The 23,570-nt window shown below is 45.7% G+C and overlaps 1 protein-coding gene across 1 annotated transcript in view; it reads right to left on the bottom strand.

Moving 5' to 3' along the window:
- Positions 1–23,570, bottom strand: part of MTARC1 (mitochondrial amidoxime reducing component 1) — a 53,272-nt gene that overhangs the window by 7,034 nt on the left and 22,668 nt on the right. The window contains exons 2-6 of the mRNA XM_081825201.1: positions 20,659–20,832; positions 12,496–12,658; positions 11,388–11,528; positions 7,076–7,137; positions 6,914–6,985 (exon numbers count right to left, since the gene is read on the bottom strand). Coding sequence (XP_081681327.1) covers positions 6,914–6,985; positions 7,076–7,137; positions 11,388–11,528; positions 12,496–12,658; positions 20,659–20,801 — 581 coding nt within the window. The 5' untranslated portion in view covers positions 20,802–20,832. The remainder of the gene's footprint in view (positions 1–6,913; positions 6,986–7,075; positions 7,138–11,387; positions 11,529–12,495; positions 12,659–20,658; positions 20,833–23,570) is intronic.

The following is a 23,570-nucleotide window of genomic DNA, read 5'->3' as shown; positions in this document are numbered from 1 at the left end:
GTCTGTCTGTCTGCAAGACAGAGGGTCCCTGGAGGAGAGCAGCTGTGACGAACTCCCTCGTACTGCTCACACCCAGTGCTGGGCCCCACCCGTTCCCAGTGACCCACAATCATTCGTCGAATGGATGAATGAAAAGCCTCTATTAGAATCAGCATGAACATCTTTGTCCAGCAGAAAACACAAGCAGCCCCAGGTAGAGTGTGTGGGAAGAACATGCGACATTCTACCCCCCTCTCCCCTCCACCGGGAGAAAGTTTTCCTTCAGTTTCTCACTGAAGCTAGCTCCAATTTTATATCATCTTTATATTTCAAACTTTTTTTTTTTAAGATTTTATTTATTTTTCAAGAGAGAGAGACACAGCGAGAGAGGGACCACAAGCAGGGGGAGTGGGAGAGGGAGAAGCAGGCTTCCCGCTGAGCAGGGAGCCCGATGCGGGGCTCGATCCCAGGACCCTGGGATCATGACCTGAGACGAAGGCAGATGCTTAATGACTGAGCCATCCAGGTGCCCTATTTCAAACATTTTTATAGAATGTCTTCATTTCATTCCATAGTGCTTTAAAAGGCGGGGGGGGGGGGGGACTTTTGTGGCAAGCTGGTCCTTATGTTGTCCTTCACTTCAGAAATTGCGGATGAGCAACTGGAGCAGATCAAATCCAGAGGCTCCTTCTGGGACCCTCGGCTCCTCGCCAGACTGCAGGAGCCCTGCCTGTCCCAGTCCCTACTGCATCCCTGAGCCTGCTACAGAGCCTGGCACACTGGGGCCTCTCCAACAAGGCTGGCTGAGCGAACAAATGAGGAATCAGCGGGTGGTTGAAGGCCATGAGCTGCTGCCCCAGGCGGCCCTGCCTCGCCCCCAGTACTCCCCAGCTCAGCAGTCAGGTCCCCACAATGAGCTTGGACCCTCTCCTCACCTACCTCTCCCATCAGCATGCAATACCAGCGACATTTTAGGATCCGTTTCTATCAGAGAGTGGCCTCTTCAAGATCAGAGTTCTGTAGCCTGGGTCCTCAACTCGGATTATTTCTGGAGGGTTGGTGGGGGGGGGGGCCGCTGAAAGTTCTAAAGAACACCTCACACAGCAATCTCTCTTAATCCTTACAACAAGCCTAGGGGAGAATGTGAGTTCTCTCCACTCTACAGCTAAGTCTCAGGAGTAACCAACATGCCCCAGGGCGCAGATCTCAGTGGTCAGGCGGGTTCTAACCACTCCACCCACAGTCACCACGCTTCCTACCTAGGATGTAATTGACTCCTGGTCATCTATACACCATCTGGGTACACGCACAGACCTGAGAAAAACTGAGCGGGTTAATACTAGTTCTTGTACCCAGAGGACTGGCCGCTCGTGGGTTCCACCTGTCTGTTCCCATCAACCACTCACATAGACTCCCCGACCAGGTAACTGAGAGGGGAGGGCCCCTTCCAGCCCAGCCCCCTTAAACAGCGCAAAGTGGGGCAAGAATGTTGGTTCGTGCGAGCACAGGTTTGGTCACCTGGTTCGCAGGTGGCCGTCCATTTGGTCGCCTAGGAATAGAAACGGGGAGCGCTGTGGCAGTGGAGAGCTGGCTGTGTGCCGGCCTGCCTTCCCTACAACCCTCCCCAACTCTCACCCCACCTGCAGCTCCCCCTAACACCGCAGGCCCCTGCAGGGACGCGGGAAGCCCCCATTAACGAGATCATCGGCGACCCCTTGTGGGGATGAGCGGGTACTGCGAGCGGTCTGCGAATGCACGTGCACACCAAGCTTTGTTCAACAGACTGCAAACAGTACTGTATCTTCCCGGGACCATCTATGATTTTGTTCAAAGATATATTTTTGTTGTTTTTGGGGTTAATAAACTACAAACTCATTTAAAAGTTCCTTTGTTAATGCATTTTCTTTTTCAGTGAATAGGAAACATACAACTACTCTAATGAGCAGGAGGTTGTTCAAGACACTTTGTTTAACTTCAACAGAGGTCACCAAACTGGAAGGGTGCGGTGTGAGTGGAAACCTGTAAAGTCCTGTGCGCGGTGAGGGCCGCTCATCATTTACTCTGCCTGGTCTGCTCGTTTACTGGTCAGTGCCCAGGCCGTGATGACAAGCAGGGTCTCTCTCTGGTCACCACTGGGTCCCCACCTTGGGGCACAGGCCACTTCTGAGGCCTCACAACCCACTAACCTGATGGCCAGGTTAAGAATGAAACAGCACAGGGGTGTCTGGGTGGCTCAGGCGTTAAGCGTCTGCCTTCGGCTCAGGTCATGATTCCGGGGTCCCGGGATCGAGCCCCGCGTCAGGCTCCCTGCTCAGCGGGAAGCCTGCTTCTCCCTCTCCCACTCCCCCTGCTTGTGTTCCCTCTCTCGCTGTGTCTCTCTCTGTCAAATAAATAAATAAAATCTTCAAAAAAAGAATGAAACAGCACTGTGAAGGCAGCTTGGAGGAGGGGAGCCCTAGAGGCTGAGCAGATCTGGGTTGAGTTTTATTTAATGCAGCTTCAGAGAACAGAGAGAAGTGTCTTCAGACTTCTCCTTCTCCCAGAAGGTTTCAAGTTCATAGACTGAGACTATCAACAACCAGAGCCTACCCGGTCATTGTGTACAATATTTTATCATCCATTTTTTAAAATCATATGTATGGCCTTATTCTGATCAACCAGGACGGGTATTATTAGTCCAGTGTTTACCAATAAGGAGACAAGCATCAAGAAGCTAAGTGACTTGCCGAAGTCACACAATCAGCTGGTGATAGAGCCAGATGGGGCTGGGGGTGTCTGTCTCCTCCCACAGTATTACCACTATATCCTTCTGTCTTTAGCTCAACACAGCCTAACACAAGTGGCAAATGTCCTTAATGTCAAAGTATTCAGGTGTCCAACAAAACTTTTGCATCTACGAAGCAAACGTGCTTTCCTCTTTCTATTAATTAGGAGCCAGATGTTCTGGAAGCAGCAATGACAGACTCCCACCACACCTTAAGCCCTAGGGATCAGTGCGGACGTCACTCTCCCTTAAGAAAGAAAAGAGTAGGGGGTGCCTGGGTGGCTCAGTCCGTTGAGTGTCCAACTTTTGGTTTCAGCTCAGGTCATGATCTCTGGGTCATGGGATCAAGTCCCGCGTCGGGCTCCGCACTCAGCTTGGAATCTGCTTGGGACTCTCTCTCCCTGTCCCTCTGTCTCCCCCTCAATAAAATCTGGAAGGAAGGAAGGAAGGAAGGAAGGAAGGAAGGAAGGAAAGAAGGAAGAAAGAAACTCCATCTTCCTATTTTCCCACTAGCCAGCAGCCTCCTCTGCATCACCCACTAAGAGGATCTTACAGACGTTCAGCAGTGCCAGACATATTTCTCTTTCTCTCATTGCTCTGCCACCCCGCACTCTGCCTGTGGGCAACAGGCTTCAGTGGGTAAGGCTGGTGGAGGTCTCCCCTGTGTCCTCGAAGCAACACAGCCCCTGGGCACCCTAGGACACAGGAAAATAGAAAGCAGCCTGGCTCTGAGCCACCTGCCCGAGAGCGGAGAAGCTGTTCTGGACACCGCTGTTTGCTCTGCTTCCCATGATTTATGTCGTGAAGCCCGGCCTTTCTCTTTCTCCGGATTTATGACTACCTGTCCCAGGGAGCGCATAAATTACTACATCTATGGCCATTTCAATCTCCGTAAGAGATGGGAGACACCTAGGCTGGCTGCTTTGTCTCCCGGGGTATTAGGAGCCATTAGGGCGTGACTGCTGGACAGCAGAAAGCCTGTGGAGGATCAGGGGGCTGTGCTGGATCCTGTGACCCCCGCCTGCTTGCCCTTGCTCTGTGTCTGGGTCAATGATCCTCGTTCTGTAAATACAGCTTCCCAGTGGAGGCAAGCACGAAAGATTCAGAGGATGGGCCTAAACACCTGAGTGATTTCAGTGCTGCAGAGACACTAAGTCCAGGGTAACCAAGTAACATGGTGGGGGGAGAGACAAGATGTATAAAAAAGGGTGACGATGGGTTCCCAAAATCACTAAGCGGGTTTGCACATAGACTCATCCAGATCTGTCCTACCCGGCTTATTTCGGAGGGAAGAACACGCCGGCCTGAGCGGGAGGGGGAGCGGCTGATGAGCACAGGGTTCCTGACTCCCAGGATGGGGCTCTCCCCGGCACCCCCCACCACACCCACACCCACCCCCCACCCCCGCCACCTGTCCTTCTCCCTGCAGCGACTCTGTGGCCACAGGAGGTAGGAAGACCAGATTCTGCTTTGTTCTGACCATGAGTGAATCCATTCTGAAGAACAGCTAGTCTGTCGTCGCTGCTTCTCGAAACCCTGCTCTCCTTACTAATGTTCCAACACACATAGTATTATTACAATCCCCAGACATGAAAACAAGTTAAAAGAATTTTATAGCAAATACCCATTTACCAACCCCCTGGACTCTACCCATAACACTTTACAGACACTTCCTTTTTTTTTTTTTTTTTTAAAGATTTTATTTATTTATTTGACAGAGAGAGAGACAGCAAGAGAGGGAACACAAGCAGGGGGAGTGGGAGAGGGAGAAGCAGGCTCCCCGCAGAGCAGGGAGCCAGATGCGGGGCTCGATCCCAGGACCCTGGGACCATGACCTGAGCCGAAGGCAGACGCTTAACGACTGAGCCACCCAGGCGCCCCTACAGACAACTTCCTTGATCACATTTTTATCCATCCATCAATGCATTATAATTTTTTGGCATTTCCAAATAACTCACAGACATCAGTGGACTTCACCTCTAAACAGTGCAGCTGGCACCTCATGCCCTAGAGTTAAAATTTTCTTTACTTTTTTCTGGGAGAGGGGGACGTACAAGGTGTGAAATACATAAATCTCAAGTGTTTTATTGTATTAAGTTCTTCATATTAAGTAATAAATATTAAGTTAAAATGAGAAAGTGAATTATCTTTGTTTTGAGCATTGAGAAATACACAGTGCCCCCTCAAAATGATGAGATTTGCCTTAGGTTGGTCTGTGCCCTCTCATGGAATGTTCCCGCAAATCCACGCTCAGTTGTGGGGACCCAGATGGAAAGCAGTTTGCTCTTCAGTTCAAGAATGCCTCTCCTTAATCCCCCTCAACCCAGCTTGTCTGCCTTCACTCCTGACCCATCTCTCTGCCTTGTGGCCTGGCCCTCATGAAGGACACCTGTCTTCTCGGACTATAGGTGCTGGCTGCCGAGGGCAGGCCCAGAGCCTCATGCCTGGGGGTGATTTGCCGGCTGGGACAACAGTCCTCTTCCCCAGGGCTTCAGCGGGCCCAGCAACGGCCAGATAGTAGCTTCTGGAACAGCAAGATCAGCAGAGTAAGATTGGTGTTGATCAAAGGAAACTAACTGGTTGGCCCAAAGAAGGCCACAAGGTTTGTGAGAGAGGGAAGGAGGGCAGGCAGCAGGAGTCACATTCCAGGGCAGTGAGTCTGGTCACACAAACCCCTCACTGTGCTCTCCCATGATGGTTTTGGAGCCAGATGGCACCAATTGCGTTCCTGCCCCAAGTCTTCTGGGGCTTTGCCCCAAGAAGCTGCCACGGCGGTGCTCCATGCCTTCCCCTCCCCCTCTATCAGAGCCACCCGGGGACACAAGTCAGGGTCAAAGCCGAAGGGCTCGGGAGCTGCAGAGATGAGACCTGAGAGCCCCCCTCCAACCCTACACTGGGCAGATACCACCACTGAAGTTGCTTAGGTCTTCAATTGTCGTTTTAGCAAAAGTAACGCAGGTTGATGACAGAAAGTTTAAAGATTACATATAAGAATATATCTGTTTGCCCATAATTCCATTACCACAAGAGCACCTCCATTAACATTTTGGTTTATAAACTTTCAGCCCTTTATCACTCATGTGCATTTATATATTTAAAAAGTAAAATCGGGGTGCCTGGGTGGCTCAGTCAGTTGGGCGTCTGACTCTTGGTTTAGGTTCAGGTCATGATCTCAGGGTCCTGGGATGGAGTCCCGAGTTCGGCCTCGTGCTGGGCGTGGAGCCTGCTTGAGATTCTCTCTTGCTCTCCCTCTGCCTTGCCCTCTGCTCTTTCTCTCTCTCTCTCAAATAAATAAATAAATCTTTAATAAAATAAAAAAATAGGGCGCCTGGGTGGCTCAGTTGGTTAAGCGACTGCCTTCGGCTCAGGTCATGATCCTGGAGTCCCGGGATCGAGTCCCGCATCAGGCTCCCTGCTCGGCAGGGAGTCTGCTTCTCCCTCTGACCCTCCTCCCTCTCATGCTCTCTGTCTCTCATTCTCTCTGTTTCAAATAAATAAATAAAATCTTTAAAAAAAAAATAAAAAAATAAAAAGTAAAATCAAATAAAAAAATAAATACTCTATATGCTATTCTGTAATTAGCTTTTAAAAATCCATGTTATTTTAACTATCTTTCTATGCAATTTAACTTATTCTCTGTATCTTTCACTTAAAATTTTTTTATTTTTTTATTATGAATATTTTAGAGTAAAGAAAAAAGTAGAAATGCTGCAATGAATCCCCATGTAATTATCACTCATATTCTATTAATCAAGGCTCTGACACATTTTTCCATGTGACCTTTTTTTTTTTTTGCTAAAATAATATACAGCACTTCCCAGACATCGTGTCAATTCCCCTACTTACTTCAGCACCCTTCCCCAAAATACATGGAGAAATTCTTACATCACAATGCCATTATCACACCTAATACATTTTTGGTGTCATCTAATACTCACTTCATAATATAATTTGCCTAAATATCTAAACAATGCATTTGTTAAGTTGGTTTGTTTGAATCATGAACTCTAAATGAGAAATAAAATTATTTGTGCAAGCAGGCATTCTAGGAACCACAGCCCCCAGGAATGCTGCCCAAGTTACCCAGTCACTGGGACCCCCTGCAGCGTTAAGACTGTATGTTCATGGTATTTTCACTGCTTCTAGAGAGATCAAGCTGCCTAGTCCTACCTCTTCAGGGTCTCCAGCGGCTCCTTCCTGCTCATGACGCCGGTGTCTGGGTCCACCGTGGTTAAAATGCACCTGGACACACACACAGCATCATACAAGGGACAAAGCAGAATGGCCTTGGCCCTCCCCTCCTTCTCCCTGCCAGGGGTGGAGGAGCCTTACCTGGAACAAGCCATTATTCTTTTCATTATCACGTCGCCAATAAGCAGCTCATCCCACGAATCCTAGGGGACAAAGCACAAAATTCCTATGAGCCCTTCTGAGCCCTTTCCCGGACACACCTGTGTAGGGACTTCACATGAGGTGCCGCCTAGTGAAGCCACTTACGCCCAAGATGGCAGACGTCTACGTCAGCCCTGAGAAGCCACACACCCTCCTGTCCCCTCTCTGCCTGTGACATGTCTGTTCATCTTCCCGAAGAGAAAGGCTCCCTCCGCTCTCTGTGGTTGGAACTCCCCTCGGACAGATGCCACTGGGCTCGAGGAGTGGGGAGTGGAAGGCTTGGGGCCCCCAGAGGGCATGGGGGACAGAGAGAAAGGGCGTGGAGGGGGCGTCACTCCAAATTGTGCAGCCTCTGGTGGATTTAGACCCTGAGGGCACTGGTAGGTTTACCTCGCATCTCCCCTGGCGCATCCGAACAGAACAGATCAAGGGGGGGCCCAACGTCCTTATCTCTGCATCTCCCCTGGCATGTGAACAAAGCGCTCCAGCCCAGCAGGCTCCTCAGGCATTGGCCCACAGCCTGGGTCAGTGGTGCCTCCTTTTCAGGACAAATCAAATCAATGGACGTGGCGCCCCCTCAAAGCCAGCAGGGGAGATAGGAACAGTTAACGATCGACTTATTTTTTAAAGTTCCAAAAACTTTGAGCAAAAGCACTGTGAGGTCGTACACTGTGCGTGGGTCCAACTGCACAGACAAGAACTGATCTGGAGGTTGAGAGGAACAAAGCCTCGGATTGCTCTGCTCAGGGGAGGTTTATGGAAAAGATAGGATTTGAATGGAACCTTCCAGAACAGAGACTCCGGAAGGCACAGAGGAAAGGTGAGGAGGCTCAGGGAATGACTAGAAGGAAGACACTGAGGAGACAAAGGACACGTGATCGTAGTCCTGATCTTCCCGCCCTGGGAGGGAAGTGCCACTACCTGAGGGCTGAAGACAAAAATTCTTTTTTTTTTTTTTTTAAGATTTTTTTTATTTATTTGACAGAGAGAGACATAGCGAGAGAGGGAACACAAGCAGGGGGAGTGGGAGAGGGAGGAGCAGGCTTCCCGCGGAGCAGGGAGCCCAATGCGGGGCTCGATCCCAGGATCCCGGGATCACGACCTGAGCCTAAGGCAGACGCTTAACGACTGAGCCACCCGGGCGCCCCAAGACAAAAATTCTTGACTTAAAACCAACTTGCCCAGTCCTTTGTTGGTCACAAGCCAGAAAGAGACCTGCAGACGCAGAACTCTGAGAGTGTGTATCATTCTTGCTAATCCGTATTGTAGTTTTTAATTATAAAATGGGTCTCTTAGCTGCAGGTGTCACAAGGATCCCAAAAAGCTTGGGCACCCGGACTAGAGCAGCCCCAGCGTGTTCTGTGTGCGTCTGCCCACCAGGGGGCACTGTGGTCATAAAAAACATAAAAGAGCCAAAAGGAGACATGTGGGTGGCTCTGGTTAGGAAATTAATTTATTATTCACTAAAGAAGTATTTCCAGAGCCCCTTTTAGGTTAGGGATTGAGTCACAGATAAATAAGGTAAAAAATTCCACCATAAGGAAAGCCAGAGATGTAAACGGGTCTAAGGCCTGAGCCTTGGGATACTCTGAGCCCGAGCAGACCCTTGGGGGCCGTCAGCTCCCGTCCAGTCTGGGTCGATAACACCCCTGGGGTCACCTAACAGCCTGCGCTCACCCCCTTCCTGGCATGTCTTGCTGGCCTGTTCACAGTCTGATAACCTGGGACTGTGATCTCCTTGGAAGAAGCAGCCATTCTTCTTCAATCCTGTTTTTCCATGGGTCACCCACAGTGCAGGGGACACAGGGGCACCAACTCACAGTGGGATGAGTGACACACTATGACAAAATGAGCTCAGCCAAAATGTTGTATTAACATCCGACTTAAAATGTAAAATGTTCCCAGTTAGGGAGCGCTCAGATTTAGATGGAAATGAAGGCTTCCAGAACAAGACTCCGTTCAAACAAATCGAAATCTGAGGTCCTACTCTGGGCTGTCTCCTCTGCACTCAATTTCATCTACATCTGACCACCTCCAAACTCTGGGGTAGCAAACGTCATCAACAAGACCCAGGGCTCAAGGATCGCAGGGGGAAGGAAGCTTAAGTAGGTCATAGCTGGGGGAATGCCTGAGCCAGGCACCTTCACTCTGATTGTAGGACAGAAACCCTCCCCCACCTCTCTGACACTTTCTACCTCTAGGAGCTTTTCCGCAGATTATCCACCTTGATTCTGACAGCTGCCGTCAGGGGAGGGGCCAGCTGAAATCATCTGCATTTAACAGATGCAGGAAGCAGGGGCCTCGAGGGGGGTAAGGACCTGTCCAGGGTCACACAGCCACTTAGTGAAGCAGATGGATTCAAATCCGGTGCCCCAACCTCATGCACGCCCCCTACAATGCTCAGAGTTCCTTTGGGCCCTGGTACAGTCTGGGTTCAAGACCCAGGTCCTCCACTTCTTGCCATGGGGTAGCCTGGGGCGAGCCAGGTCACTCCCCACCCCACCCACCCCCACCCCCACCCCCACCCCGGCCTCTCCTCTCCCCCTTATAAAAGGGGAATGATGACTTTCATCTCCCTGGGCTGCAAAGCACAATGTGAGCATTAAATGGAAACCCTCCCCCTCCTTTCTCTTTCCCTGAGAAGGAAAACCCTCCAGAGAAACTGCTTTCCTGGCCACAGCTGGTGCGAGACGAATATCAATGAGATGGTCAAAGGCAACTCACACTGATTTTTCCCTCTTGTCTGAGTCCGACTGAACTGGGCAGGATGTGAGCAAGGGCAGACGAGCTCCCCTGTCACCGTGGAACACGGAGGGAGCCCAGTCCAGGCTGTCAGGGAGAGAGCACGTTTCCCACCTCACACTAGGAGCTGACCTGCCATCTTTGGAAGACATGATACACTCAGAGCGTTTCACATAAAATGTCAGAGGTGGATTTGGAGTTACTTCTGTTGCCCTTCACTGACTGACACTGCATTTATACTTTTCATAAGTTACCTCAGCCAAACTGATCCTTTAACAAGCCTGTAAGGTAATCCTAGGCAGAAAGGACCACCCCATTCTCCAGGCGGGTAAAGGAACCTCAGAGGGAGTGCAGAGAGTCCTACAGGGGCCAGCGAGGAAGCTGACGGCCGACCTCAGAGCCTCGGGTTTGAGTGTGGGCTTCAAACCTCTGGACTGCTTTTTTTTTCTTTTTTCTTTTCTTTTCTTTTTTTTTTTTAAGATTTTATTTATTTATTTGACAGAGAGAGATACAGCAGGAGAGGGAACACAAGCAGGGGGAGTGGGAGAGGGAGAAGCAGGCTTCCCGCAGAGCAGGGAGCCCGATGTGGAGCTCGATCCCAGGACCCCGGGATCATGACCTGAGCCGAAGGCAGACGCTTAACAACTGAGCCACCCAGGCCCCCTACACTGCTTCACCAAACCCCCAGGCCACCAATCTCTGCCTTCATGGTTGACAAGGGAGAGAACCAAACGAAACATCCAAAGACCATGACAAAGGTAAATCTGCCGCCAGAATCATGTGGCCCTCGTGCTAAGCCACAGTGCAGACATCTGAGTGCAGATCGAAGGTGACACTGGAAGAATTTTAGGGTAGTTCCATCTAGCTTGGGGACTCCGCTCCCACACCCCAACAGCCATACTGTAAATGCCTGTCTTCTCCTGGGGCCATTGGTTGAATAGGAAAGCCAACTTCAACAAGACATGAGCACACCCTGCGTTTGATTCGTGGCCCACACACATCATGTATTTTATGCTACATAAATTTGGCTCAAAAACTACTCTACCTACTGAGAACTGTCCTCAGAAGTCTCAGACCCAGAACTGCCCCAACACCAGCATGTCATTTATATTTGTGCCCTCCGTGCAGAAGTCTGCATTGATTAGATGCTCAAGAAATCAAAACTCTGAGGGCGCCTGGGTGGCTCAGTTGGTTAAGCGACTGCCTTCAGCTCAGGTCATGATCCCGGAGTCCCGGGATCGAGTCCCACATCGGGCTCCCTGCTTGGCGGGGAGTCTGCTTCTCCCTCTAACCCTACCCCCTCTTGCGCTCTCTCTCTCACTCTCTCTCTCTCAAATAAATAAATAAATAAAATCTTTAAAAAAAAGAAATTAAAACTCTGAATTGTCTAGCATACAACCAATAATTAGTGAATTCTTCAGAATAATCTAATGCAACATCAGAGACTCTTATACCTTAAAAAAAAAAAAAGTTAATTCCAAGAAAAGGGACAAGGAAGGCATCATGTTACCTCTGCATAGACACCACACCCTGAAATTACAATATTGGGCCTGAAGTTAGTCACTTTAACTTTCTTCTCCAGCCTGGAATTGAGATCTGCCAACGATGCCTCAGAAAGGATCAAGTATGGGCTGGTATCTGAGTACACAATCTGGTAAGGAAATAGAAATGGTTAGAATGTGGCACACGGAGGTCACATGTGTCTAGTTCCTGGAACCCTCTCTCTTCCCCGGCCCCACCCCCGTGTGCACATGCACGCACAAACACGCACACACAAACACACACACACACTGTTTCTAAATATTTCTTTTAGTTCTTTATATAGAAAAGTCATAGTGGTTCAAAAGTCTTAATTAGCCTTGCAGATAACAGGATTTACGTGATGGAATGAAGAGAACATGGCCTTGGGATCAAGAGCGCCACTGGCCAAGTGCCCGTAAGGAAGTCACTCCACCTTTCCAAGCCTCAACTTCCCCAATGTTGATGGGCCTGATGACCTCAATACGGGTGATAAAAATACTCACTGCTTCCCTGGATACCTATTTTTTAATGCAACATGCAAATCAACATCAAATCCATTTACTGACCATTTATATAGTGTTTTTTTTTTAACGGCCATAATAATTGTGCTACCAACCCTCCTTTTATGATGAATCCTTACAGCCTTATTCCTGAAAGGGCCAACCTGGTCACTTGAAGTCTGTGGATCTCCATACTCCCACACTCATTTGCCCAATTGTGATCTGCCAGTTGCAATCACACTGTAAAAAGGTTGGACTCCACACACAACTACAGAATAGAATGGAAAAGATCCGGACGTAGAACAGTTTTGAAATCCTGTCGGCACTGGAAGGCTTACATAAGTAGGAAGGTAGATGCCCATGGGAAAAATGCAAGAGTCCCCCAAATCAAGAAACACAGATGAAGCTTCCAAAGGAAGGGCTTTCTTTTTGCCTATTGTTTATAATCCCCAGCCACCGCTCAGGCCAAGCTTCCTGGCAAAAATGACAGAGCGGCTCAGCAGACAGGCTGCCCTGCCTGATGGGCTCTGCACCCCTGAGGAAGCCGGTCTTCCACAGGACACACCAAAGGCCAAAGCCCAGGGATGCTCCTCTGACCTGGTCGGTGGGCCGGAACACGTCCAATATTTGGTGAGAATTTCTCGGTCGCAGGTGAGGCTCAAAGTGCACCAGGCGATACGGCTGCGTCTTCAGGAAGCTAGTTATCCACTGGGCCGCCGCCTCCCCACAGTCCCTGCCCTCGATTTCCAGGCCGTGCACTCTGCAGGGGGTGGCAGGAACAAAGAACGGCCGTGGCTTTGAAAACCTGGACACCCTAGCATGTCCTACACATATCCGAAAGGCTGGGATGTCACTGCAATTCTTGAATTATCAGGAAACATCATTTTAGCCTGGCCCTGCCTTCCAACCCCTGTGTAAGGCTCAATGAAGTCAGTTTCAAGGCTTGCTTTCCCCAGTTTTATAACAGAGTGATGCATACCTGTGCCTCCCTATCTGGATGCATGGGAGAATAAAATAAGATCATAGGTTTGAAAAGATAACAGAGTTCTCCAGAAGAAAACGAATATATCAATATAAAGTAAACTAACAATTACTGCAAAATCTGGTTCACCCAGCTAGATAGCGACTACAAATCTTTACTAATAGGCCTAGCTAAACGTTACCAGTATGATGATAATGAAACTAGATGCAGCAATGTATGTGAAAATGTTCTATAAAATCTAAAACATCATAGACAACAATAATAATCTGATTTGATTTGATTGCTAGCAGTAAGCGTGGGATTTGAAGTCTCCCCTGCCACAGACATACAGGATGCTGAACTGCATGGCAGCTGTTACGTGTCTCACAGCTCAGAGAAAACAAACAGTATAGGCTGGTGTTTCCCATGTGTAGGACCATTACTACTGTGGGTATTCAAGATAAGACTTGTACTTGGGTACAACAGGAAAGAATGGTGAGTTGCACAGAGAGAACGTGATTCTGTTCAGTTTCACGATAGTAAGGCTTTAACTTCTAGCAACACGTGATAATCATCTCTTTTTAAAAAGAAAGAACGGACCTCAGGTCCAGAGACTTCTGCAGGCAATATTTCTAGCTAGAATTAGGTAACATTCCACTTATAGCATATATTTTTTTAAAGATTTTACCTATCCACTTGAGAGAGAGAGAGCGCACGCACAAGCAGGGGAAGGGCAGAGGGAGAAGCAGACTTCGTGCTGAGCAGGGAGCCCGATGTGGGGCTCGATCCCAGGACCCTGGGATTATGACCTGAGCCAAAGGCAGATGCTTAACTGACTGAGCCACCCACGTGTCCTGAGAGACACATTTCTTATGGAATTAAAATACTTTGATATTTTATTACTGAAGATATATGTAAATGAACTCACTACACATCCTGTACAATAAGAAAATACTAAGAATAAGGAAAAAAAATTAATTAAATAAATAAATGCCTTTAAGGTCTTTTTTAAAAGCTGAATCAATTTGAAGGAAAACATTAAATAAATACAGTTGACTCTTGAACCACGTGGAGGTTAGGAGCATCAACCTTCCATGCAGTGGAAAATCCACATATAACTGTTGACCCCCCCCCAAATTTAACTCCTAATAGCCTACTGTTGACCAGAAGCCTTATGGGTAACATATAAACCGGTGATGAACACATATTTTGTATGCTATATGTATTATCTATTGTATTCTTACAATAAAGAAAAGAAAATATTATTGAGAATCATAAAGAAGAGGAAATAAATTTATAGGACTGCACTGTATTTATTGAAAAAAATCTGCATGTTCAAATACACAGAGTTCAAACCTGTGTTGCTCAAGGCTCAGTTGGATGCCCGAGACCCAGCATAAAGCATGGCTGGGTTGTACCAATGCCTGAAGTTTGGGAAAGAGGAGAGAGTCAGGTACACCTACTTGGGGGTGCATCCTGTGACCACAAATGACTAGCTCCATGACCTTGGTTTTATCTCTTACTTTGTGCCTTAGTTTCTCCATCTATATAATGAGGATAAAATCACAACCTTCTTATGAGGAGCACGGATCATCTATACAAAGTCCCGCAAACAATTCTGAGGTTTCGGATGTGCTCAGTAGATGGTAGTAATTACTCTAGTTTTGGGGGTTTTTTCCCAGTTATTTCAAGTGAGCTTTCTTCATAGCAGTCTCTTATGATCCTTTGTATTTCTGTGGTATCAGTTCTAACACTTCCTCTTTCGTTTCTGATTTTATCTGAGTCTGCTCTCATTTCTCTTAATCTAGCTAAAAGTTTGTCAATTTTATCTTTTCAGAAAACCAGCTCTTACGTGTGCCAACTGTCCTCAAATTTTTAAAAAATAGGGGCGCCTGGGTGGCTCAGTCGTTGAGCGTCTGCCTTCAGCTCAGGTCGTGATCCCAGGGTCCTGGGATCGAGCCCCACATCGGGCTCCCTGCTCAGCGGGAAGCCTGCTTCTCCCTCTCTCACTCCCCCTGCTTTCATTCCCTCTCTCGCTGTGTCTCTCTCTGTTGAATAAATAAAATATTTTTTTTAAAAAGTAAAAAAAAAATTTTTTTTTAATAAAAATAAACCAGCTCTCCATTTTGTTCACCTTTTCTATTATTGTTCTGGCCTCTGTTTCATTTATCTTACCAAAGATCTGCTCTGATCTTTGTTATTTCCTTCCTTACGTTAACTTCGGGCTTAGTGTGTTCTTTCTCTAACTCTTTGAGGTATAAAATACAGCTGTTTATTTGAGATCTTTCTTTTTTTCTAATGCCGGCATATATCACTATAAACTTCTCCCTGAAAACTGCTTTTGCTGCATCCCAGAGGTTTTGGTAAGTTGTGTTTCCATTTTCGATTGTTTCAAGACGTTTTCTTACATATCCCTTTCGATTTCTTCTTTGACTCACTGGTTGTTTAGAAGCGTACTGCTCAACTTCTGTACGTTTGTAAACTTTTCAGCTTTCCTCCTATTTTCATTTCCAATTTCATACCATTGTGGCTGTAAGAAAATATATGATATGATCTCAGTCTTCTTAGGTTTGCTGACTTTGTTTCGTGACTTGTCACAGGATCTACGCTGGAGAAGTCTTCTTGTGTGCTTGAGCAGAACATGTATCCTGTTGCTGTTGGAGAGAATGTTCTGTAAATGTCTGTTAGGTCCACTCAGTGTCAAGTATGACTCAAGACCAACATTTCATTAGTGATTTTCTCTCCACATGATCTATCCATCATTGAAAGTGGGATACCGAAGTCCGGACTCTTGCTGTCTTGTCCACTTCTGTTAGTGTTTGCTTAATATATTTAGGAACTCCGAGGTGAGGGGGGGCGGCATATATATTTATGACTGGTATATATTCTTGATGAATTTATACCTTTTCGGGGCACCTGGGTGGCTCAGTCGGTTGAACATCTGCCTTCGGCTCAGGTCATGATGTCAGGGTCCTGGGATCAAGCCCTGTGTCTGACTTTCTGCTCAGCGGGGAGTCTGCTTCTCCCTCCCCCCCTTCCCTATCCCACCCCCCCGCCAGCTTGTGCTCGCTCTCTCTCAAATAAATAAAATCTTAAAAAAAAATTTATCCCTTTTCATAATATAATGTCCTTTTTTGTCTCTTATTACAATCTTTGCCTGAAAGTCTATTTTGTTTGATTAAATACAGAAACCCTTGCTCTCTTTTGGTTTTTGGTTTCCATGTGTATAAAATATCTTTTCTTAACCCTTCACTCAGAGCCTATGTGTGTCCCTAAAGTTGAAGTGAGTCTCTATGAGGCAGCATATATATGGGTCTTGTTTATCCATCCAGCCTCTGTGCCTTTGATTGGAGAATTTAATCCATTTCCATAAATTATTAATAACTAGGGGCTCCTGGGTGGTGCAGTCAGTTAAGCATCCAACTCTTGATTTCAGCTCAGGTCGTGATCTCAGGGCCATGAGATTAAACCACCACGTCGGACTCCACGCTTGGTGTGGAGACTGCTTAAGATTCTCTCTTGCCCAGGGGCGCCTGGGTGGCTCAGTCGTTAAGCGTCTGCCTTCGGCTCAGGTCATGATCCCAGGGTCCTGGGATGGAGCCCCGCATCGGGCTCCCTGCTCCGCGGGAAGCCTGCTTCTCCCTCTCCCAACTCCCCCTGCTTGTGTTCCCTCTCTCGCTGTGTCTCCCTCTGTCAAATAAATAAAATCTTTAAAAAAAAAAAAAAAGATTCTCTCTTGCCCTCTCCTTCTGCCCCTCCCCCCACCAGCTGTTGAGCACACTTGTGCACTGTCTCTAAAAAAAAAAATTATTGATAACTAAGGACCAATTAATGCCATCTTATTATTTTCTAGCTGATCTGTAATTCCCTTGTTCCCTTCTTCCTCTTTTTCCATCTTCCCTTGTAAATTGATGGTTTTCCATAGTGAAATGCTTTGATTCCCTTCCCTTTATCTTTTATGATTCCACAGTGGATTTTTTGCTCTGTGATTATCATAAGGTTTAATTAAAACATCTTATAGATACAGCAGTCTCTTTTACGCTGATAATTTAATTTTGATCTCATACAAAAACTCTACTCTTTTACTTCCCACTCCCTTTTATGATTCTGATGTCACAATTTACCTGTTTTTATATCACATATTTATTAACAAATTATTGTAGCTACAGTCGTAATACAACCATTATGCTAGACTTAAGTGATTAACACACCACATATTACAGCATTCCAGTATTCTGAATTTGATTTTGTGTTTATTTTTTATTTACTTCTTTTAGTAATCTCTACACCCAACACGGAGCTCAAATTCATGACCCCAAGATCAAGAGTCACATACTCTACCAACTGAGCCAGCCAGGTGCCCCAATTCTGTGTTTACCTTCATCAGTGTGTTGTATATTTTCATATGCTCTCATATTAGCATCTTTTCCTTTCAGCTTGAAGAACTTCTTTTAGCATTTCTTGTGAGGCAGATGCAGTGGTGATGAACTCCCTCAGCGTGTGTTTGTCTTGGAAAGTCCTTATCTGTCCTTCACTTTTAGAGGCTAGCTTTGCCAGAGAGAATATTCTTGATTGGCAATATTCTTGATCATCCCACTCTCTACTAGCCTGTAAGGTTTCTGCTGAGAAGTTGGCTGATAGCCTTATGGGGGTTCCCTTGTAAGTTATAAACTTCTTGTCTCTTGCTGCTTTTAAGATTCTTTTTCTTTGATTCACGAACTTGGCGATGCAAAGGTCTCCCCAGATTTAGGAAGTTCTCAGCCATTACTTCTTTAAGTAAATTTTCTGCCACTTCTACTTTTTTCTTCTTTGGGAACTCCAATAATTCACCAATTGTTTCTTTTAATGGTAATCCATAGAGCACACTGGCTTTTTTCACTCTTTTTCATTCTCTTTAATTTAATTCTCTTTAATTCTCCTCTGACTGGATAATTGAAAGATCTGGTCTTCAGTCCCAAAGATTCCTCTGTTTGCTTGACCCATGTTGCTGTTATAACACTCTAGTGCATTTTTCATTTCATTCATTTTATTCTTCAGCTCCAGAATTTCTCTGTGGCTCTTTTTTTTTTTTTTAATCATTTCTATCTCTTTTTTTCGCTTCTCACTTTGCCCATTCATTATTTTCCTGTTTTCACTGAATTGTCTCTCCATGTTTTCTTGCATCTCATGGATGGGGTTTCCTTAAAACAGCTATCTGAGTGCTTTATTGGGTAAATAATACACCTCCATGTCTTTGAAATAGGTTACTAGGTTCCTATGCTCTCTGGGTGATGTCATGTTTCATTGACTTTTCATGTTCCTTGGGGTTTTGTATTGCCGTTTTCATATTTGAGTGGGAGTTACCTCCTCCAGTTTTTACCAACTGCCTTCCATAGAGAAGATTCATAAATACCCACAATATGAGGCCCTTATATTAGCACAATTTGTTCTCTGCCTTTTTCCTTTCTCTTCCCACATTTCTTCTACGTTCTGAGCAGCCTCTGCTGTGTCATTGGGTCCAACATTCCACTGACACACTGTCCCAAAAAATCCAAGCCAAAAAAAAAAAAAAAATCCAAATGTTCCTAAAACTTTCGACAAAGATAATGTAGGCATGGTTTGAGGCTATTTGCCTGAATAATCCATATAATGGCCCTAATTCTCTGTATCCCATTAGTGTGCTGGCATGGCTTGTAAGAAAATCAAGCAACAACCTCAACAGTAAAAACAGGTGTACTGGCTATGATCATGACCTTTTGAAAGTGACCCCAGCACCCCAAGGCTCATCAGAAATCTTTAAGAGACTGTGGGCTGAAGTTACAACTCCTTCACAAGAGAATGGCCTGCACTGCCAAAGAAACCCAGGTCCAAAAGGTCCTTGACATCTTCACCCTAAGAGTCTATAAACTATTATAACATGTTTAAACCTTCTCATTTTGCAATTTCCAAACATGCTCTTGTTTAGTTGTTGAGTGTGGACCAAAGAGCCTGTATGGGGCCATGAAAAAAGTTTCCACATAATTCCAAAAGAATAATTAAGTAGAAAAAAATAACCACAAGAAAGTATGGGTAGATACCTAGTCATGACAAAGAAACGGGAACCAGGATGTGAACAAATATATAATACAAATTGCAACAAACATATTAAAAAGTTTGCCTCAGGGAAGCTGGCAGGCTCGATCCGTGGAGGATGCAACTCTTTGATCTTGGGGTTGTGCGTTCAAGCCCCATGTTGGGTATAGAGCCTACTTAAAAAAAAAAAAAAGTAAAAATAAGAAGTTTGCCTTGGACAATAAATTAAATGCAAATCATAGCAACAAGAAACTGCCATCTTTTTCCTATAAAAATGGCCAAATATTTTTGAACATAGTGGTCAGAATGCAATTAGACAGAGATGCCCATAAAATACTGGTAGCTATACTAGTTGGTATAACCATTCTGCAAAACTATTTAGCAACATATATCAAAAGTCTATAGTTTCTTCTTTCTAGCAAAACCACTGCTAAAAATTTTTTCCTAAGGAAATAATAAGCATTTTGAACAAAGATTTACACCAAGATTTTTTCACATTCTTCTTCACACCTGGAAATAATGGAAAACAATCCAAATATTTAATTGTGGGAACATGTTAAAATGCATTATAAGACACACCCTCAGAATGAAATAGTAGGCCAACGGGAAAACTGTTATTTTTGAAGATTTTGAACAATATGAAAAGGTGGGGCGCCTGGGTGGCTCAGTCGGTTAAGCGTCTGCCTTCGGCTCAGGTCACGATGCCATGGTCCTGGGATCGAGCCCCGCGTCGGGCTCCCTGCTCAGCAGGAAGCCTGCTTCTCCCTCTCCCACTCCCCCTGCTTGTGTTCCCTCTCTCACTGTCTCTCTCTCAAATAAATAAATAAAATCTTAAAAAAAAAAAACCAATATGAAAAGGTACTCAACATATCAAGTATATGGCAGTATTCAAGACTCTGATTTTTATATTATTTCTTTTAAAGTATTAACTACAAAGACAGAAAACATCAGAATACAGTTATATATTATAGTTACCTCACAGGTTTTTCTTTACTCCTTTTTTTAGTATTTTCCAGTTTTTCAACTACAAATATGTATTACATTTATCATTTTAAAAAACCCATCAAATTAAAATAAGAACACGTTATGTCTGAAACTCTAAAATATTACAGAAATTAGATGGGTATTGCATCTTATAAACTTCTGGGGATCTTTAGATATTTTTCAGCTAACTCGGATCTACATTTTTTGATGTGATGTTATTTTCTATGATAGGCTATGGACTCCATTCAGCGTTCACAATGCATTTTAATTCAAGATGCAGAGACGATGGCAAGAGTAAAATTAGACCAAATTCTAATTTCCCCATAATGGGATAAAAAATCACCTCAAGACATCAGGTCTCAGAAGCAAAGCTAGTTTTCTTAGACTGTTTCCTTACAGCCCTTCTAATGTCGGGGAAAGAGCCTCTGTACAAAGCCCCTTCACGGCTGAAATCTCCACCCTCGCTATCACGCAGACAGACTCCTGGGCACATGCAAGTCGGATCACTCTCCTGGTTGCAGCGGTCTTTTCTATCTTAGAACGTCCTTTCATTAGTACTAAATATCACAGTTCACAAAAACATTTGTGACTCCCTTCCTAACTCAGATATGGAAGGTTCCCGGTCTCTCCAGGCGTAACAGGGCAAGTCCGATGGTAATACCTAGATCTCATCTCACGCCTTCCCAGACACTGTCCACCATCACTCCCACCTCATCTCTGTCCTTCCTCCTCTGGTGGTGGTATTTTCTCCACCCCCGCCTTACCTGCACTTGCACACCGCATTCGTGGCCGGTGTCTTGAGGGGCAACTGCAGGTCCTTCGTGTAGGCTGCACTGAGAGTCAGGGCATCACCCTCACAAGTCAGGGAAATCAGGACCAGACGAGGCTCCTGTCGAGCTGTAACCATGTTCCCCTTCTCATTGATCACCAGCCAAAACCTGCCATGTTCAAAACACAAGATACGCACGGCCCACCATGACCGGCGGTCAGTCTCTGTGGGAGCTTCGGGCATATAAATGTCCTCTTTGATTTCCTCCCTGTCAGCTTGGTGTGTGTGAGTTTGTATGTCTGTGTGTGTGTGTGTGTGTCTGCCTGTCTATCCTTAAACACCAACTCAGCAGCACAGCAAGACTGAGTCTGTCTGTTAATTTCAAAGGGTTTAGGAACCGGTCAAGCGTCCAATATATATAATAGCTTTGGAACATTCTGAGCTCCTGGATGGCACAGAAATCAAAGATGTTATTATATTTTCATCTCAGCTGCCAGAAATTCTGACCACTTTCATTAAACATGCCCCAAAAAGATGACAAGAAGCTATTTCCTGGAAAGACGTCAAGAGCACAAGGAAGCACCATGCCGGGCACACAGTAGGCCCTGGGCTCCTGCAGTGAAATAACAAGACTGTTGCTCTGTTGTTCTCAGAGCACGGAGCTCAGTGGGACAGCACAGGATGCCACTTACACCAAATCCACCCCTACCTTTTTAAAAAATTCATGTTTCGATATTCAGGGCGGTGAATCCTGCAATTTGCTCAAAGGTCTATTGTTACTATGGCCAAAAATTTTTCTGGCACAACACTCCTGATCTAGAGGCACTTCCCAGAAAAAAAAAAAAAAAGATAAATGGAGAAATAAGAGCAGTCGAAAACGGTTTCAGGGGTGGGAGGTGGGGAGTCATTTGTATAGGTTATTTCTCAGCTACTGAGGAAGCAGAACATATTGACATGTTGGTAATTTCAATTCACACCGGACCAAGTGATTACAGGTATAGAAGTGAGCTGTGCTTTTGGGGTCCATAAACATAACATGCCAGTGAAGACGTGAGGTTGTTAAAGAGCTTCCTTGCATCACCTCCAGCAGGTCATCATGGCTGAGATGTTTCAGCTACACTGGAAAAACAAGGTTAGTGGGAGCCCTTTCCTCAACTGCCCATTTATCAGTCCTCATCCTGGACCCAGACAGAGCGCTGCCCTGCTCCAAATCTTTTGTACCAGCACATGAATATTCTTCTTCATGTAATAATTCTTCCAGGTAATGATGGAAGCCTGATCTTTCCTTTCTTTTTAATATTTTAAAGTAATCTCTATGCCCAACAGGGGGCTCGAACTCACGACCCCAAGATCAAGAGTCTCAGGCTCCTCTCACTGAGCCAGCTGGGCATCCTGGCAGTCTGACCTTTCTAAACCACCAATCTAATCACGTCACCCCCCTCATGGAAAATCCCTTCATGGCTCCTGCTTTCAGGATAAAACCCTAACTCTTCGACAAGGCAGGCAAGGCCTTTCATAACCCAGCTGCCCTCCCAGCCATTCACAACTCCCTGTGCCCTCACGCAGGCCAGCCTTTTTCTTTTTTAATTTTTTTATTGTGGTAAAATATATACAACATAAAGTGCCTGGGATGCTCTTAAGTATATCCAAAAGGATTGAAACCAGGGCCTCACACAGACACTTGCACACTGATGTTCATAGCAGCATTATTCACAACACCAAAACATGGAAACAACATCAACAGAGAACGGATATTTTTTCAATGTGTTTTTAATCATTTTAGGTGCACAATTCAGTGGCATTAAGTACCTTCACAATGTTATGTAACCATCACCACTATCAATTTCCAAAACTTTATCATCCCAAATAGAAACTTTGAACCCATTAAGCAATAACTCCCCATTCTCCCTCTCCCCCTGAGTCCCTGGTAAACTCTAATCCACTTCCTGTCTCCATGAATTTGCCAATGCACCTATTTCATATAATTAGGATCATGTATTTGTCCTTTTGTGCCTGACTTATTTCGCTTAACATAATGCTTTCAAGATTTATCTATTCTGTAGTGTGTATCAGAACTCCGTTCCTTTTTGTGGCCAAACAATATTCCATTGTGTATAGATGTTGTTTATCCATTCATCTGCCGGTGGATATTTGAGTTGATTCCATCTTTTGGCCACTGTGCGTAATGCTGCAGCGATCACTGGTGTAGATGTATCTGCCTGGTTTCAATTCCTTCCGGCAATTCCCTAAGAGTACACTCACTTTTTCCCCAGCATACCTCCCCTCCAAGTCCAGGGTCTTTACCCAGCTTACTCCATGTCTCTCTCTCTCTAGAATGTTCCTCTCCCAATTTACTTGCCTGGAAAGTTCATAATTATTTTTGAATATTCAGTTCAAGCTATGATGTTATTCCTGCCCACCCCAGGCGGTTTCTGGTGCTCCTTCTCTGCGCTCCCCGGTACTTGTCACACTGAGTCCAGTAAGCCTTTGTTTGCTTCTCCCGATCACACTTCGTGGTAGTGGGTGGACAAAAATAGTGTCTGCTCTGATTGTTATTTACTAATATATGAGCTCAGGAAATATTCCCAGTCCATACAGTAAAATGACAATGCCCCTTGCCTCTGGGGCCTACAAAATGAATTCAATAAATTCTACCATCTTGCAGAGTCAGAAAACTCCGTACAAACCATGAAGTATCTAGGACTCTTGGCTTCCTTCCTAAAGCAAAGATGCATAGCTCACTCTTCACTAATGCTGTGAGTTGCCCTCTGTCCCGAGAGCTGCAAGGAGGAAAAGCTACAGCCCCCCCCCCGACCCCCATCTGCCCGCCCCCCCCACCCCCCGCCCGAGTTCTGGGTTCCCTGCAGGAGCTGTGAGGGCTGGTCTGGGAGGAAAGAGCTTAAAGTG

The sequence above is a fragment of the Leptonychotes weddellii genome, chromosome 6 (assembly GCF_054177405.1).
Source record: "Leptonychotes weddellii isolate Sample4059 chromosome 6, ASM5417740v2, whole genome shotgun sequence".
Lineage (NCBI taxonomy): Eukaryota > Metazoa > Chordata > Mammalia > Carnivora > Phocidae > Leptonychotes > Leptonychotes weddellii.
Note: the sequence above shows the minus strand (reverse complement) of the source record. Positions and strands in the feature narration are given on the sequence as shown.